The sequence below is a fragment of the Perca fluviatilis genome, chromosome 7, assembly GCF_010015445.1.
Source record: "Perca fluviatilis chromosome 7, GENO_Pfluv_1.0, whole genome shotgun sequence".
In the NCBI taxonomy this organism is placed as follows: Eukaryota; Metazoa; Chordata; class Actinopteri; order Perciformes; family Percidae; genus Perca; species Perca fluviatilis.
In genome coordinates, this window is record NC_053118.1 from 33,629,491 (window position 1) to 33,644,693 (window position 15,203).

At 40.2% G+C, this 15,203-nt stretch overlaps 1 protein-coding gene and 2 non-coding genes across 4 annotated transcripts in view; all 3 read left to right on the top strand.

Moving 5' to 3' along the window:
- Positions 1–1,548: 1,548 nt before the first annotated feature.
- On the top strand, positions 1,549–1,620 carry trnap-agg. The gene has a single exon. It is a non-coding gene; the product is annotated as a tRNA-Pro (tRNA).
- A 531-nt stretch (positions 1,621–2,151) lies between these two features.
- Positions 2,152–2,223, top strand: trnap-agg. Its single transcript has one exon. It is a non-coding gene; the product is annotated as a tRNA-Pro (tRNA).
- A 927-nt stretch (positions 2,224–3,150) lies between these two features.
- bbs9 (Bardet-Biedl syndrome 9) overlaps positions 3,151–15,203 on the top strand; it is a 190,189-nt gene continuing 178,136 nt past the window's right edge. For both annotated transcript variants that reach the window (XM_039806472.1, XM_039806473.1), the window contains exons 1-5: positions 3,151–3,298; positions 7,252–7,370; positions 8,626–8,776; positions 14,407–14,471; positions 14,679–14,792. In XM_039806472.1, coding sequence (XP_039662406.1) covers positions 7,259–7,370; positions 8,626–8,776; positions 14,407–14,471; positions 14,679–14,792 — 442 coding nt within the window. In that variant the 5' untranslated portion in view covers positions 3,151–3,298; positions 7,252–7,258. The remainder of the gene's footprint in view (positions 3,299–7,251; positions 7,371–8,625; positions 8,777–14,406; positions 14,472–14,678; positions 14,793–15,203) is intronic.

Consider the following 15,203-nt stretch of genomic DNA (forward strand, 5'->3'; position numbering starts at 1 on the left):
GGAATCGGCCTGTACACGAACATATGTGTTGGTAATGTTGATTTGTGGATGTAGGAACACAGAAAAGCCATGTTTACGTTAGTAAAAGCATTTTTTGTTTTTGGCATCATATCAACACCCAGAAGAAGATGCAGCTCTTTACTGTTGAACCATTCATGGCATTTTGAATTTGTGGACTTTTCTGCATAGCTGGCTCAACAATCAAGTGTTTTCCATGCCAGTGTTTAAGGTTAAAGGTGCTTGTTTTTGAACATCCACAACTTCTCAGTCCCTCCCCACTTTCCGCTAAAGCCCGAAACCTAAGTCTCCGAAGCCCCTCCCCCCACAAGGGAGAAAGAATGCGTGTGCATGAGCAGTGATTGACACGCAGTTAGACATACCCCCCTGGCCCTGATTGGTGCATCTGAACAGGGAGCGGTGGATTTTTGCAAATCGTACTACAGGCTGTAGGTGGTGCCAGAGGAGCCAGATTTTATTTTTTTGAATGACCTGCTTCATGTAGTTCTACTGGAACATAGGGTCAGTTTCAGCAAATATGACAGAAAGGTAGTTTTATAAGTCTTACCTACTGCACCTTTTTAAGGAGGTATTAAGTAAGTAATACTAAAGATGACCTCTAGTGGTCATTAGAAAGAATTACACTAGTAAAAAAAACAACCTGGAACCAAAGTAACAGGTTCTATATTCTATATTATATTACATATATATATTATATATTATACTATATTATATTACAATATATCTTAAGTATATTAAGTATAGTTTAGTTTCAGTACGCAGAAGGAAACACACTGCTGTCTGTGATGCTCAATAAAACCCAGCATAGGACCTATTTCATTTCATCACCTTTTCATTCTGTGATTAAAATTGAGCACTACCTCTAACTAATTACTAATTATCGTATTTTTTTGGCAGGGGTATTCAAAGTTCAAATGTCACTAGATCCCTTTGTCTCAACATGTTGTGTTGAATGTTCTCTTTGACTTTTTGTTTTAAATGTGCTGCTATCACCTGCATGTTGCCTTTTCTTATCGTTGAGTTTATGTGAAAGAAACGGGAGACTGATATACATATACATGTATATATCAATAAAACGGGGAAAAGTAATGTCATACTGTATATGTGGCCCTTATATGGAAATGTATATTGTTTTATTGCATTTGGAGAGATCTGCAAAAGTATAGACCGGTGTGTTGTATTTTTTATAAGTAGATGGCTTTCTGTTTTTCTTTGATGGTGTGATTTAAAAAAAAAAATACAATAAAATGTCATTTTGTGAGCCATGACTGGATCACAGACGAACATTGCCGTTTGGATGGGAACATAGACTGTGTAAAACAGCATGAAATTTCCATGGGAAACTTTAAACACAGTTGGAGTTTTTGGCACATGGTTTAGGCTGCAGTACCATAAACGTCCTGCAGATGGCACTCGGTCGCAAGAAGTGTATCTGGAGAACTATAGGAACAGATACTAAGAGAAGACAGGAATTTGGCCAACGTGGCATCTTGTACATCCAAAATCCGTCGGCAAAAGAAACATGGATGTGGCTCGTTGGTCTAGGGGCATGATTCTCGCTTAGGGTGCGAGAGGTCCCGGGTTCAAATCCCGGACGAGCCCTCATTTTTTGCCAAAATGTAACCCCCACCTGGGTCTGAAGGAAGAGCATAGTTTATTTGTTAGTTTCTCTGGCAAGAAATTGGAAATTTACAGGTTACATTACATAAGATCATTTTATAATAAAACTACAGTGCAATTACTGTGCCAGTTTTCTAAGATAGTTAGTTCTTAAATAAATGACAGCTCCAGATTGACATCCCATCTATCCAATGTAGTCATGAAAATCAATTACACCTTTCCATACATGAAGAAGAAAGTCTTGAGGTTACCTGGTTGACTTTAAGTACCGCATTTGAGAGTAGGCTACATTTGCTGACCTCTCGCCTCTGCTGATAAAAAAAGACGATTTAGTAGAAGGCCTCTACTGGAGTTGGTAGAGATTCTTTTGCAGTTCAGTAAAGCGCCTGTAGATGGCGCGCAGCCACCAGAAAGTCTAGAGCGTTGACATGTAGAAGAAAATAACAGCAGTGTCCATGCAACGTGGCATGTACAGTAAACTCAGAAAGTCACGGTCGGACAGTTACGTCAGGTGGCTCGTTGGTCTAGGGGTATGATTCTCGCTTAGGGTGCGAGAGGTCCCGGGTTCAAATCCCGGACGAGCCCTCAACTTTTCGAAGTCGAAGGTAAGACATATGATTAACAGACAAATAGAAAATACTTTAACGACATAGGAAGAGCTAAAAGTTAATCAGTGCAGAATAAAATCCTTAATACACATTGAACATACGTTAACATGTGACAGATTTTAGCCCTCTCTCATATGTTGTTGCAGAGTTATATATCTTATTTACATTTAATATTAAATTGAATTGATTTTGTATTTAATTTTATAGGGATGACGCGTGCATTTTAAAATCGTTCCAATACAGAGTATGAACCTTATGTGCTGCAGAGTTTATAGCTATTGCTAATTTTCATCTCTTATTTCTCGTTGGACTTTTACATGTTCACTGTAATTAGAATATCAACTTTCAGTATCATGAACCACAACAAACTACAAATATGGAAATGCAATAAAATAAACATCACACAATAGACAATACACATACCGCCATACACTATTACAGCTTGGTTATTTATAGTACAATAAGCTTAAAATAGGTACAGCTCTGGTTTGTTTTTAGCCATAGCCTATATGTTGCATATGATATGATATGATCATATATCATGCTTTTGTTCTTGCTACATTTACTAGGCCTACCTCAATCAAATATTTTGCCATACACTTTTATTCCATACAGTTCATAAGCTGTACTGTATCCACACATGCTGTGGCTAAACCAATTTATTTGGTTATCACATTTACAAGTTTAATAACAGTGTAGGCTAATCTTTCTTAAATAATTAATATCATACATTTTTAAGGAGCCAATATATGGCTTTATAGAATGTTTAATAAAAAATATCTGCAACTGTTATAAAAGAAGTCCCTATTCAATCGCAGCACCTAGAAACCAGAATTGAGATATGGATATAACCACTGTGTAGTCCAAAAACTCATTTTCCCGGCAACCCATCTATATCCGTTCCTGCGCACAACAGCCCGGCTTCCTCGTTAAGCGTCAGTGCCATGACAACAGGACGATGGCTGCAAGCAAGAGGGTGAGAAATGTGATTTCTGTGTGAACCAAGAGTACCAAAACCATCGGCTTTTACGGACTGGCTCGTGTACGTGAAGGTAAGAAAAACTCTGGAACAAACCGGAATGTGTTTTGTCATTAGCGGAGACTCCGTGTCAACGGCAGCGACACTGTTCTCGACCTGCTAGCTAGCTAAACGTTGGTTTCCAGGTAACTTGGAGAGCTAGCTAACGCTAACGTTAGTTAATTAGCCGTCTAAGCTAAAGTTAATGCAGCCTGGCTGCGAGCTAATTCACCTGTGCAGGATGACTTAAAAACAACTCCTGAAGGCGTGTATGATAATTTTACTTGTTTTTGTTGCTCACTAATAGAGGACCACAACATGAGTCCTCATGGGTAACTTATTGAACGATAAACCCAAAGGTGTTTGGTCGTGTGCCATTAAAGCCCAAGAGTACACAAAGTTGAAGTTCAACTAATTAACTCGTTAATCTCTCTCTCTCTCTCTCTCTCTCTCTCTCTCTCTCTCTCTCTCTCTCTCTCTCTCTCTCTCGTGTTGAACAAAGTCTGCACTGTGGCTTTTAACTGAAGTAAAAATACTCCTTACTCTTAACATGTTTCGTGGAGTGTTATACACAGATTAAAGACTACAAAGTAGACAAAAGGTCAGTTTTCTCACTGAATAACAAGAGCAAAACATGTAATAGACCTTTTTCACGGCAGACATGTTGACATGTCATAGTAGGAAAAGCACAGGTGTATTCAAACCCATTACTGATGGCTGCATTCCACTTAGGAGAGGTCCTGGTATTGTGCATGCTGACTCACTGAAATAGCTTACTGGGACACTTGATGGAACCGAGCTGTCTGCTGTGAAAAAGGTCCATTAGATAGCAAAGCACACGATAAGAGCCGTGTACGTTTGTAAACATGCAGTACTAGATAGATAGATGGATAGGTGTGTGTGTGTGTGTGCGCGCGCACGCGCCGTGGCTATAATCAATTGGTTTGGTTATTATTACTTTTACAAGTTGAATAAAAGTGTAATTTTACACATAATATAGTAATATCATATTTTTCAATTGTCTCAATATATTCCTATATAGCCTGTTTAATCAAAAAATATCAGTAAAAAGTCAGTGTATCCCTAAATGAAATACTTAAGTTAGGGGTGCAAGATATATCGATATATCGCAATATATCGAAAGTGTCGCAATAAGTATGCAATATTTTGTTTATTTTGTGGAGCGCTGCGTCCCGTCCGTTGGCTGTGTGGCTTAAGCCCTATTCGCACAGGACTAGTATTACCAGGGGACCTCCTGTAGTTTAGAAATTACCCCCCACACGTCTGTGTTTCGTGTGGCGCATTCACACGGGATAACTGAAGTCTGTATTTTACTCAAATTTACAGACTTTATCCCCCAGATATGATGTCAAAACTTTTCATTTATAATTGACAATGCAGCCAATTAGACCCCAAATCACAGAGATGCCGATTCGCACGGGACTAATATTATCACAGGACCTCCGTTTTCGGCAAAATATGGTAGGTCATTTGCGGGGGAATTATTTCTTTACAAATTACAGACATTACCGATTCGCACAGGATTAAGATCACAGACAACCTCTGCAATTATTACAAATGACCGGAGGTCACCAGGTTATACTTACCCTGTGCGAATAGGGCTTTAGTGTTTGATTTAGAGCCCGCTTTAAACTCTGTAATGATCGTTTCATTGGCCAGTTACCGTGCCACTTGCACATGTTGGTACACGTCAGTGCAAACCCTATGGAGCGTACCACGTGTGTGCATATTTCGACAGAGTGACAGTGTAAGTGAAGAAATACATAGAGACAACAAAACGGAACGAATCGGAGAAGAGAAAGAAAAGTTGTGTCCTGTTCTCTTTATTTCTATATTTTATACTGTCCAACCAGTAAAACATGTCCTGTTCTCTTTATTTCTATATTTTATACTGTCCAACCAGTAAAACATGTCCTGTTCTGTAGACGTGGTCCTTATTTATTTATTTATTTATTTATTTATTCATTCATTCATGTTGGACCAGTCCAATATGACTGTCAGCTGAAATAAACCTTATGTTGTAAGAAAAATTTGTTTAATTTGTTATGAATCTATTTTGATGCATTTTCCCGTAACTTTTGTAATTTTCCATATGTTTGAAAATATCAAAATTAATATTGATATCGCAATATTCATAATCGATATCGCAGTATCACATTTTGTCAATATCGTGCAACCCTAACTTAAGTATCGCAGCAGAAGCTGACAGCTCCAGTTTGACTTCTTATTACCATCCAATCTAACCTCTGTGGAAACTTGTTTAGCCATAAAACGGTGTTGTAGCCACATCCCCAGAGCCTGCAGAGAGCTCAGGGTGCTTTCCATCACAGGGGACTGAACATGTACAGTATTCCCCGGCCGACCCATGTTTATTATCAGGGAGGTGGTCCCAAAACAAGAGCATGGACAAACTTTGTCTCCTCTTAGTGGAATTAATTTTCATTATCTACCAGCTTCATGCTTGCAGAAATCATTAGACTAGTTGAGGCACATGTTCCAGCTAATTGATTTAAATATAGTAGAATATAGAAACGTATATTAATTTGCAGGCGATATGCAACAGGTTGTGCTAAGGAAAGTCAACAAAGCACAAAGCCAAGCAGACAGTCACAGGATGCCACTGTAAGCCCATTAGCCTGTTAGAAATAAAGTTGCTGTAATAATAAGTGAGTAGGGCCAGTGCATTATGGCTTCCTGCCCCTCTCGCTGCGCTCATTGGGTTAGGAACTACTACCTGCAGCAACTGTATCGTCAGGAAAAAAAAGCAGCTCTTTTTTCTTGTTAATGCAGCAAATGTGTATATATATGTATATATTTCATTTGATATGTGTAATAATGTTCAGGTTTAATAATAACAAGAAAATATAAAGAATCTCTGTACTTCCTTCCCGGCCAAAGCCTTTTAAACATGACTCTTTTATGAAATATCTTAACAGTAGGAGGTGTAATGTTGCTTTAACACCCACTGAGGTCTGGAGGGCAGTGTTCTGGAGATAGAGTCCCTCTCTGGATTAGCTGCCCGTTCCACCTGCTCAGCACTTAACAAGTAGAAAAGCTGCTTGCCCCCCCCCCCCTTCATTCCCCCCTAACTCTCTTATGCAGAATCCTGGGGTCATGTGATTGATCTTCAGGTCTGCCATTGGCTGCAGGTGTCCAGTATGGTGCACTGAGAGCCTCTTGGGCCAGCAGACAAGTGGACAGTGGTCCAAGCTGTCGCCATGCCAACGGCTCGAGCTCCGCCCCTCTGGTCAAACTGATTAGCCAGAGTTTTTGTGGTGTAAAGAGTGTTGGTGGTTTGATCCTGTGCCAGAAGTGAAAAAGGAATGCTTGCCCGCTCCTTCTTCATTATCCACTGTTGTGGTGCCCTAGAGCAAGGCGCCTAACCCCCCCCAACTACTTTACTGGGGCTGCTCAATGACCAGGAGATAATATTGTGAGCTTAAAGTAAAAAAAACAAAAAAACTTTGTGTTTCTTTGTTCATCTATTTGTCATTGCATAGTTTATGTTAAATGTATTGCTACACATTATGAATTCAAAGGACTATATTTATTGAAAAATGACACAGTGGAGAAACAGACAGAACAGCAGGACAGCATATACGTACATCACGTTGATAGCAAAATGGAGCTGCAAAAAATAATCAATTAGGCTAATGGATTAGTTGTCAGCTATTAAATTAATGGTCAACTATTTTGATAATGAATCGGTTTGAGTCATTTTTTTAATTTAAAAAAAGTAAAACAAATTCTGATTTCTTCTACTTAAATGTGAATATATTCTCTCCTCTGTGACAGTAAACTGAATATCTTTGAGTTGTGGACAAAACAAGACATTTGAGGACGTCCTCTTGGGCTTGGACAAAATCGACAGACTAATCGACAATGAAAATAATTGTTAGCTGCAGCCCTACAGCAGAAGGAATCTAACACTTTCTCTCCGCTGTCTTTCTCTCTTTGTCCAATCAGAGGAAGCATGTCTCTCTTCAAGGCCCGTGATTGGTGGTCAGCAACGCTTGGCGAGGGGGAGGAGTTTGACCAGGGATGCCTCTGTGTCGGCGACGTGGACAACAGTGGCACCGAACATGGTCAGTGTGTAGTCAGGAAAAGCAGTGCACCATCATAGCATAGAGGCTGCAGGACTCTGCCTGAAATGTGCCCATGAGGTTTAGACATTGTTATTTGTCCCTCTTATTACTCCTCTTTAACTTACTGCCTCTATGTGGATACAAATACAGAGTTAAATGTGTGTTGCTTGTAGTTAATAGGGTTGTGCACACATACAAAATGCATATAATGATGTATGTTGGCAAGAAAATATCTATACTGTTTTTTTATTTGCCTCTGTGCTTTGTGCATTGTTTTTTTTCCCACTTGTCTTAACCTGAAAATCAACTGCTTTGGTTTAATTTTACCAGCCAACCAGTTCCCTCTAGAGTGAACAATGCTTTAATGACATTTAACTTTTGACTGGAGATTGAATGCACTTTGGACAAATGTGTCTACCAATTGAATGTAATGTCATGTAATGGGTTTCTTTTAAAACTATAAACCTATACAGTATATACCTTCAGGTTGCTGCCTACCAAGAGGAAGTGTCAGTGTGCAAGCCTACTGTAGTAGCCAAAATGTAGACAACTCCTGGGTATAACAAATAGATATAACAAAACTCTCTTCTCTGTGTGAAGATGTCATTTATTCAACACCCTGTCTTGTATCAATTTACTTCAGGTTGAGTAGCTAAGACAAATTAGTCGGCATCAAAGTTGTTAAACTTTGTGTTGATTTAAAACTAAGAATAATGCAACGCTGTTCAGGTCCCTTTAGCAGTGGCAATGGCAGCAATACTCAAAATGAAAGCAGCGACAGTGTGGCTGTCTGGGGTAATAACTCAGTGGTGTAGTCTACGTGATACGCAGCTATGCACAGTATACCCACTAAGAAAGCTCCAGGATTTCCATATAAGCACTTAAAAATGCCCAATGACACGCAACAACATACTTTCCATTATATTTTTGATATATTTTGAATTGTCATGTGTTTTTTTCTTCTTCACATAGGCTAAATAAAGGTATTTCCACTGTAAATTGGTGCATAAAAGTGTATCCATACAGGAAAGTCGTTGATGCTCAAAACTTCCCTGGGGGAGGACACCCAGACCTCCCACTACGATATGCCCCCCCCCCCCAAAGAAAAGGAAGATTCTGGCTTAGATAGATAGATAGATAGATAGATAGATAGAGTATACCCACTACAATACATTAGACTACACCACTGTAATAACTTTTATCCTGACTTATACCAAACCTATAACAATTGTCCTCTGTGTTTATAACTTTGTAGACAAGGTGGTGGTGGGCAGCTACATGGGGATGCTGAGGATATTCTCCCCACATGCCAATAAGACCAGCGAGGGAGCTCTGGTCGAGGCCCTGCTTCTCGAAGTCCAGCTCCAAAATGCCATCATCCAGGTGGAAGTGGGCAAGTTTGTGTCGTAAGTACATCTCACAAATCTGCCTCACCAAAGGGTTAAAACAGATTTTTACTGCAGCCGCGGTGGATTGTAGGCTGTTATATTTTTCCTCTACATTACATCTACCTTATAAAAAAATGTCATTGACACCTTGATTAATAGTCAAAATAAACATTTAATTCTGATTTGCAGTAGATGTTTAATGTTAATGCTTTTTGTTTCCATGGATAGGACATTGTGTCAAAATGTTTAGGTTTTTATGAGTTCATCTAGCTAGATGAAAAAAGACATGTTAGTATTTAGACACTAATGGGCACTATCGGTTCCACTCTTGGTTTCACGGTTGCTAACACTTGGTGCCACTCCTGATAAATCAGGTCACCACAGATCTGTGCTCTAACACCAGGATCGTTGATGGTGTTACTAATCCCTCTCTGCTGCTCTTGGCTTCCTCCCCTTCCTGTACGTGAGGCCTTCACCTGTGTTAATGTTTTGTAGGTCAAATTGGCATTAGCCGCACACCCTTTGCCAGGAAGCAAACTTAATCACTGTCTCACGAATGCACAGCTCTACCTTATTGTTACAAATAACAGATTACACTCCTCTAAAGGCACACAGAGATTGTGGTCAGCAAAGCAAAGTGCTGCAACTAATGCAGATTACTAGTATTAATATAAAAAAATAGAGACAAACACTAAAAAACTAAACCATTTACAATGATATAATGTTTTTGCTTGCTCAATTACTCCCACAGTTTGTTGGTAATTTTATTTTTTTTATTGTGACGGGTATTTACATGGATATTGTCAGAGATCCATTCATGGCTTTCACACCTGCACTTCTTACTGTTTTGTTTTTTTATGTTTGTGGCATTGGAATTTAATTGTACGATTGCAATCAATCTGAATAAGAGCATCAGCTAAATGCCTAAAATCTAGATGTTATGTTAAATAAGAATTAAAAAAAATGTTGTATGAAGCATTTAATTATGTAACAAACTCTACATTTGCATTGTATGCATTTAGTTGATGCTCGTATTTTGAAATGGCTCGTTCTTACTAAGTAAGGAGGTCATTGTTGGAGGGGACACAGAGCGGTCGATGGACATATTCGGTTCGTTTGAGATGAGCCAGGTCTGCGCAGAATCGATCACCGGCAATCACTGCCCAATGTTAGATTTGCGTCCAACTTGATCCCGACTTGCTCTGACGTCATGCACACGTGGGCAACGATAACCTCACGAGATCAAGGCGCCGCAGTTCTGAGACGCAGGCAGCGCAGTTGCTTTTCACCGACTGCAAGACCCAGGCGGACCCAGGGCATGCTGGGAAACGCCAGCCTCTCAGCTGATCTAACAGCTGATTGGTTCAGAATCGACCCAACATGAAACTTTTTTTATTGATTTTGAATTGGAGGGATTTTAATTGTTATTTGTCTGATTTAAAGGCTTATTCTGTACAGAACACATGTTGTGTGGCTGATAGTTATGTTTAGAAGTCAGAGAGACTAAATCTGTTCAGATTACTGATCATCTACAGTGTGTTGTTAATTAATATCAGCAACAGATCACATGTAGAGCATTTTGAGAGCTACTCTGTCATAATAAAAACAACTGGAGACTGTGTAGGAGCTGATATATGGGTCTGATAACATTTTATTACATCGGAATCGGACCACAGTGTTTCTGTGACTTCCTGTTCAGCCTGAAGGCTGCTGGAAGCGGCTGGAAACTGTCCAACTTGACAGCGGATTTTTGTCACCGCCCCCCCCAGGCTGCTCCCGCCTGCTCTCGTCCACTTTACAGGCGAGGCCCAGTTCTTCTCGAACGAGCCTATTGGCTTGCTCGAGAACTAAACCATTGGTCTTTAGATTACAGGACAGCTACTATGTGCACTGTGGCCACCCTGACAGCCATATCTCTGTTTGTTACATGCTGTATGTGTGCTGCTGCCTGGGAACGAGTCGCAGGTTTTTTTTGTTTTTTTTTAACTCTGTCTCAACTTTCTGGGAATTATAAGCATTCATAGTACAGCTTATAATAAAGCCTTACTTTAAACTGCCAGGCAGACACACCCATTCATAACTCATCACACCGCTTTTTCATTCATAAAAAAAACCCCATCCCTGCTTTTGCTTACCACCACATTAACATGTCTTTTTATTCCTCTGCGATGCATGCTAACCCAAAACCACCATGTCAAGAGTTTCTCTCCCTCGTCATGATTTACCATGATCTATCAGCCGCCCGGCGACCCAAACATAGTTGTGCTTATAATGTCAGGTTAACCACTGAGTTGCTAGCAGAGCTGTCGGAACCCAAGAGCCCCATCCTGCTTTGTTATTGCACTGCATAATTGGATTTTGAGAGCTGACAACCCGAGTCAAGTTCAAGTGAAATGTGCAAATGCCTCCAGTGAAAATGACTTCTTTTGGAGCGAAGATGATTAAGTGACCCCTGACAGCCAAAAGTATTTGAAAGTGGGGAAGAGGAAGGATAGCGGGATGAAAGGAATGATGTGGGATGACAGGATAGTGGTGATATGTCTCTTAGTGGACAGTTCCATTAGTATCCATTTCATACTTAGCTAAGCAGGAAATGGAAGACACTGAACCGTGTGCTCTTTTTATAAAACCCCTTTTTTGTAAAAAATGTAACCTGTTAGAGCCCTAAAGCATCACTAGCATCAGTCACACTCAGCAGAATAGAACTACTGATCTTAACATTGTTTGTGCCTTGCTCTGATCATCAAGGTAGTAAACATTTAGAGCAAGCATAGACAAATAGTTATCACACTGATATCTATAGTTTTGCTGAATGTTTCATTAAATGTTAAGATGTATAAAGGTGCAGGAAACTTGTACCTTTTTGTACAACAAAAAATCTACACCGCGACAATAATGTGAACAATTTCAAAGCTACGTGCTACAAAGTCGCGTGTCTTAGGTTGCTATGGCAATACACTGAAGTGGCACAAATACTCCGATGACAGACAGGCCTAGCCTTCCCCATTTATTTCAATGAGGTCACAAAGAAATGTCAAGAAAGTTGAACCTGGCTCAACTTTTGCTGCACAGCAAAGCGGTGTCATCCTGCAAGGCATAAATTCTACTTTTTATTTGGCAATTGTTGCAACAGGGGATACAATTGTTGCCATTGTGATGACATTCCAGAATTGTAAAAAACATCCTCATAGGAAAACAAACGGATGTACAGTGTTGGGGCGTCTAATAAGCCTCCAAACTCAATTAGCAATTTCATGTTTTTAGAGCAGAATGTTTTTGGTCTGAACACCCAGTAAAGGCGACAGAAGAATCTCACATTAAACAATATGATTGAGCCAGATGAGCACCCAACGACCAGAACCAAAAACAGTACAAAGCAGCTTTACCAGCCTCCCCTTATCTATTAAACCACAAGAGGAATTGAACTCCTAACCCTGGCAGCCTTACTTTAGCCATTGATCTGAACGCTACCTCCGATAATCTTACTGTGGGGGCACATGAACCTTCCAGAAAGCAAGATTTCTGGAAAAAAAAGCTCTGGTGGTTTGCCTCGAAGGCTTCCCACGTCATCACGCTGGAAGCAGAATCCAACTAAATCAGTCTGTTTGGAAGACGTCGTGTTTAGTTACCTGCGGTTTTTCTGCGCTGCATTCTTCAGAGACGGGTGGGCATTTTGGAGGCTGGCCCTCAACAGTGAAACACGTTGTAAATATTGTCAGGGCAGACCGAGGTGGGCAGATGGTGAAAGGTTTTGTTTCAACACTGACTTGAGTGGTTTTCCACAGAAGAAAGAAGACTTGTGGGATCCAGTTTCTCCTCCCTTGTTGTTCTTCGCTCCACAAACATTACAGCCGTGGTTGAAAGCCAGTGAGACAGCAGTTTTTCCCGGGCCAAAAAGTGGACAGATTCCTTCTCTGTGGGCTTGTGGTAAAGTAAATAAGTGAACATCTAGGATCAGCATCACTGAGACCATCATCTATACCCCAACCAAAACCAATGTTTAAAAAAAAATCCACCAGCTGTTGCAGTAAGGTATGAGTTAAAATATGAATGGGTACCACCCTTTAGCTGAAACACGGGTTCTACCACAGTGGCAGGAAGCATCTGTCCTGCTGAATGCAAGACACTGACTCGTCACTAGGGTTGGGTATCAGTTAGGTTTTATCCAATACCGGTGCCTACTCTGTATTTTTTAAACTGTTCCAGTGCTTAAACGGTTCTCGAACCGGTACTAAAAATGAAATGAATGGCAACGGTGTTTGCTAGCTTACTTGATATGCAAGATTTGCGGTTGGCGTTAAATTACTAGACTTACCCGAAGAGGAACGGCTGCTCTCATCATTATCATCATCTGTGATGTCCACCACCACTGGCAGGGTTGGGACTCTCTTTAATTTGTCCGGCGAGGCCGACACTGGCTGCTGCACTGACGTCACACAAGTTGATGCCAGAACACCAGGGGGCGGTTAAAAAAAATTGTCAGGCACCAAAATTTTCGTTCTTATTCGGTCTCGTTACTACCGTTTACGTTGGAACCGGTGCCCTATTCTCCAACCCTACTCTTCACCAGCTCCATGGCTGCAGCTGTGTAGCTGACCCTGACTTCTGATCTCTAATGTCCCCATGGAGTCACATTTATATGGCCAACAATTTGTGTTGGTTCTTAGCATTACAGTTATACTCTATGTAGGGCTGCGCAATAAGGAGATAATCAAATATCACAATATTCTTGACCAAATACCTCGATTTTGATATTGCGACAATATTGTAGGGTGGACAATTGGTGCTTTTTATTTTTTCAACTTTGTTTATTGAACAACTGTATACATAAACATATTCCAGTTGTTTAAATATTTATTTTATGTTTTAAATCCACTTGTCTCTTTTTGTCCTGTCCATCTCCTTACACTGAGTTGCATGTTACCTACAACATTACTTATACAAACACTTCTTACTCATAACCTTGTAGAACATATTTCCCCACAACTGCATCAGTTTATTCTTTTCACACAAAACAAAACAAAGAAACAACACACACCAAAAGTAGCAATATCAAAGCCATATCATTGACATTAACAGCCACAGCAACCCCGCATCAAATACATAGAAGAAGACAATTGGTGCTTTAACAACATGTTCTTCACACAATGAGATTTTAGATAAATAATCATCAGAAATGTGGATATAATGACTAAGTGGGTTAGGTAAATAATAAAACAGCTAGAACAGTCTGGTTCAGAAAATTACATCACTTTACTCTAATGCAGCCTCTAATCACATCATATTACGATATCTAGTCTCATATCACAATATCAATATAGTATCGATATATTGCCCACCACTCTATCTGGACTTTGGAGAAGGAAGTCGTCCAACATAATTTTAATGGGTTGTTTGGAAAAAAAAGAACACTGCTGTGTTAGATGAGCAATTAATTATCGGTTATAAGTCATTAAGTAGTACACTGTATTGTAGCTGTGATATCTTCACAACTTTTTTCAAAACTGTAACTGTGGATGTTCTGAAGTTTGTATCCAACATACTTGGTTAGTTAGTTAACATAGTAGTTAACATAGTTGGTTGTCGAATTATTCACCATCAGCTTTACTGTTGTCAGTGTAGCAGTGTATCTTTTGTTCTCTTTTTAGGTGTTCAGATCTTCTTCATCTGGCTGTTCTTCACCCCAGGAAGTTGTCAGTCTTCTCTGTTTCAGGTAACACACATGCACACAAACGTAAAGGTAAACCTCTAAATGCTTCCTCTCTTGTGTTCTCTGCATCTCATCCCACTTTGAATGAGCGTTGAACAATTTTTTTTTAATTTTGTTTATTATTATTCATGTTTAGAGGTGAACAACTTTCACCTTCAAAAACAGCATACAGATTAGATTGTTTTCTGATCTGTGTGTATGTGCATGCAGGCACTGCAGGGAACGTGGAGCACGGTGACCAGTACCAGCTAAAGTTGGTTTATGAACACAATCTGCAGAGAACAGCCTGCAACATGACCTACGGCACCTTCGGAGGGGTCACAGGTATGACTTTCTGACAGCAGTGGCATTAAGTCACCACACACACACACACACACACACACACACACACACACACACACACACACAACCTTACAGATTCACCCATACAACGGACCACACGCTTACGTAACACACGTGTAATAGTGACTCACTGAAATATATGTCCACATATAGACAAACATGTCTCTCCTGTCCTGTCCTGTCCTGTCATCCCCACTCCTCATGCTCCTCCCTGTTGTCAGCACTAGATGGCAGTGCAGACCTTGTATTTACAGTTCCTAAAATAAATGAATGGGATCCTGTATTGCCTCTTGCAGGGAAATTCCCTTTTTAACCACCTCTCAAGACGGGGTCAGAGTTCAGCTGCAGAACAGCACCCCTGGATCTGGCAGAGATTTATTGTCTACCTCAGCT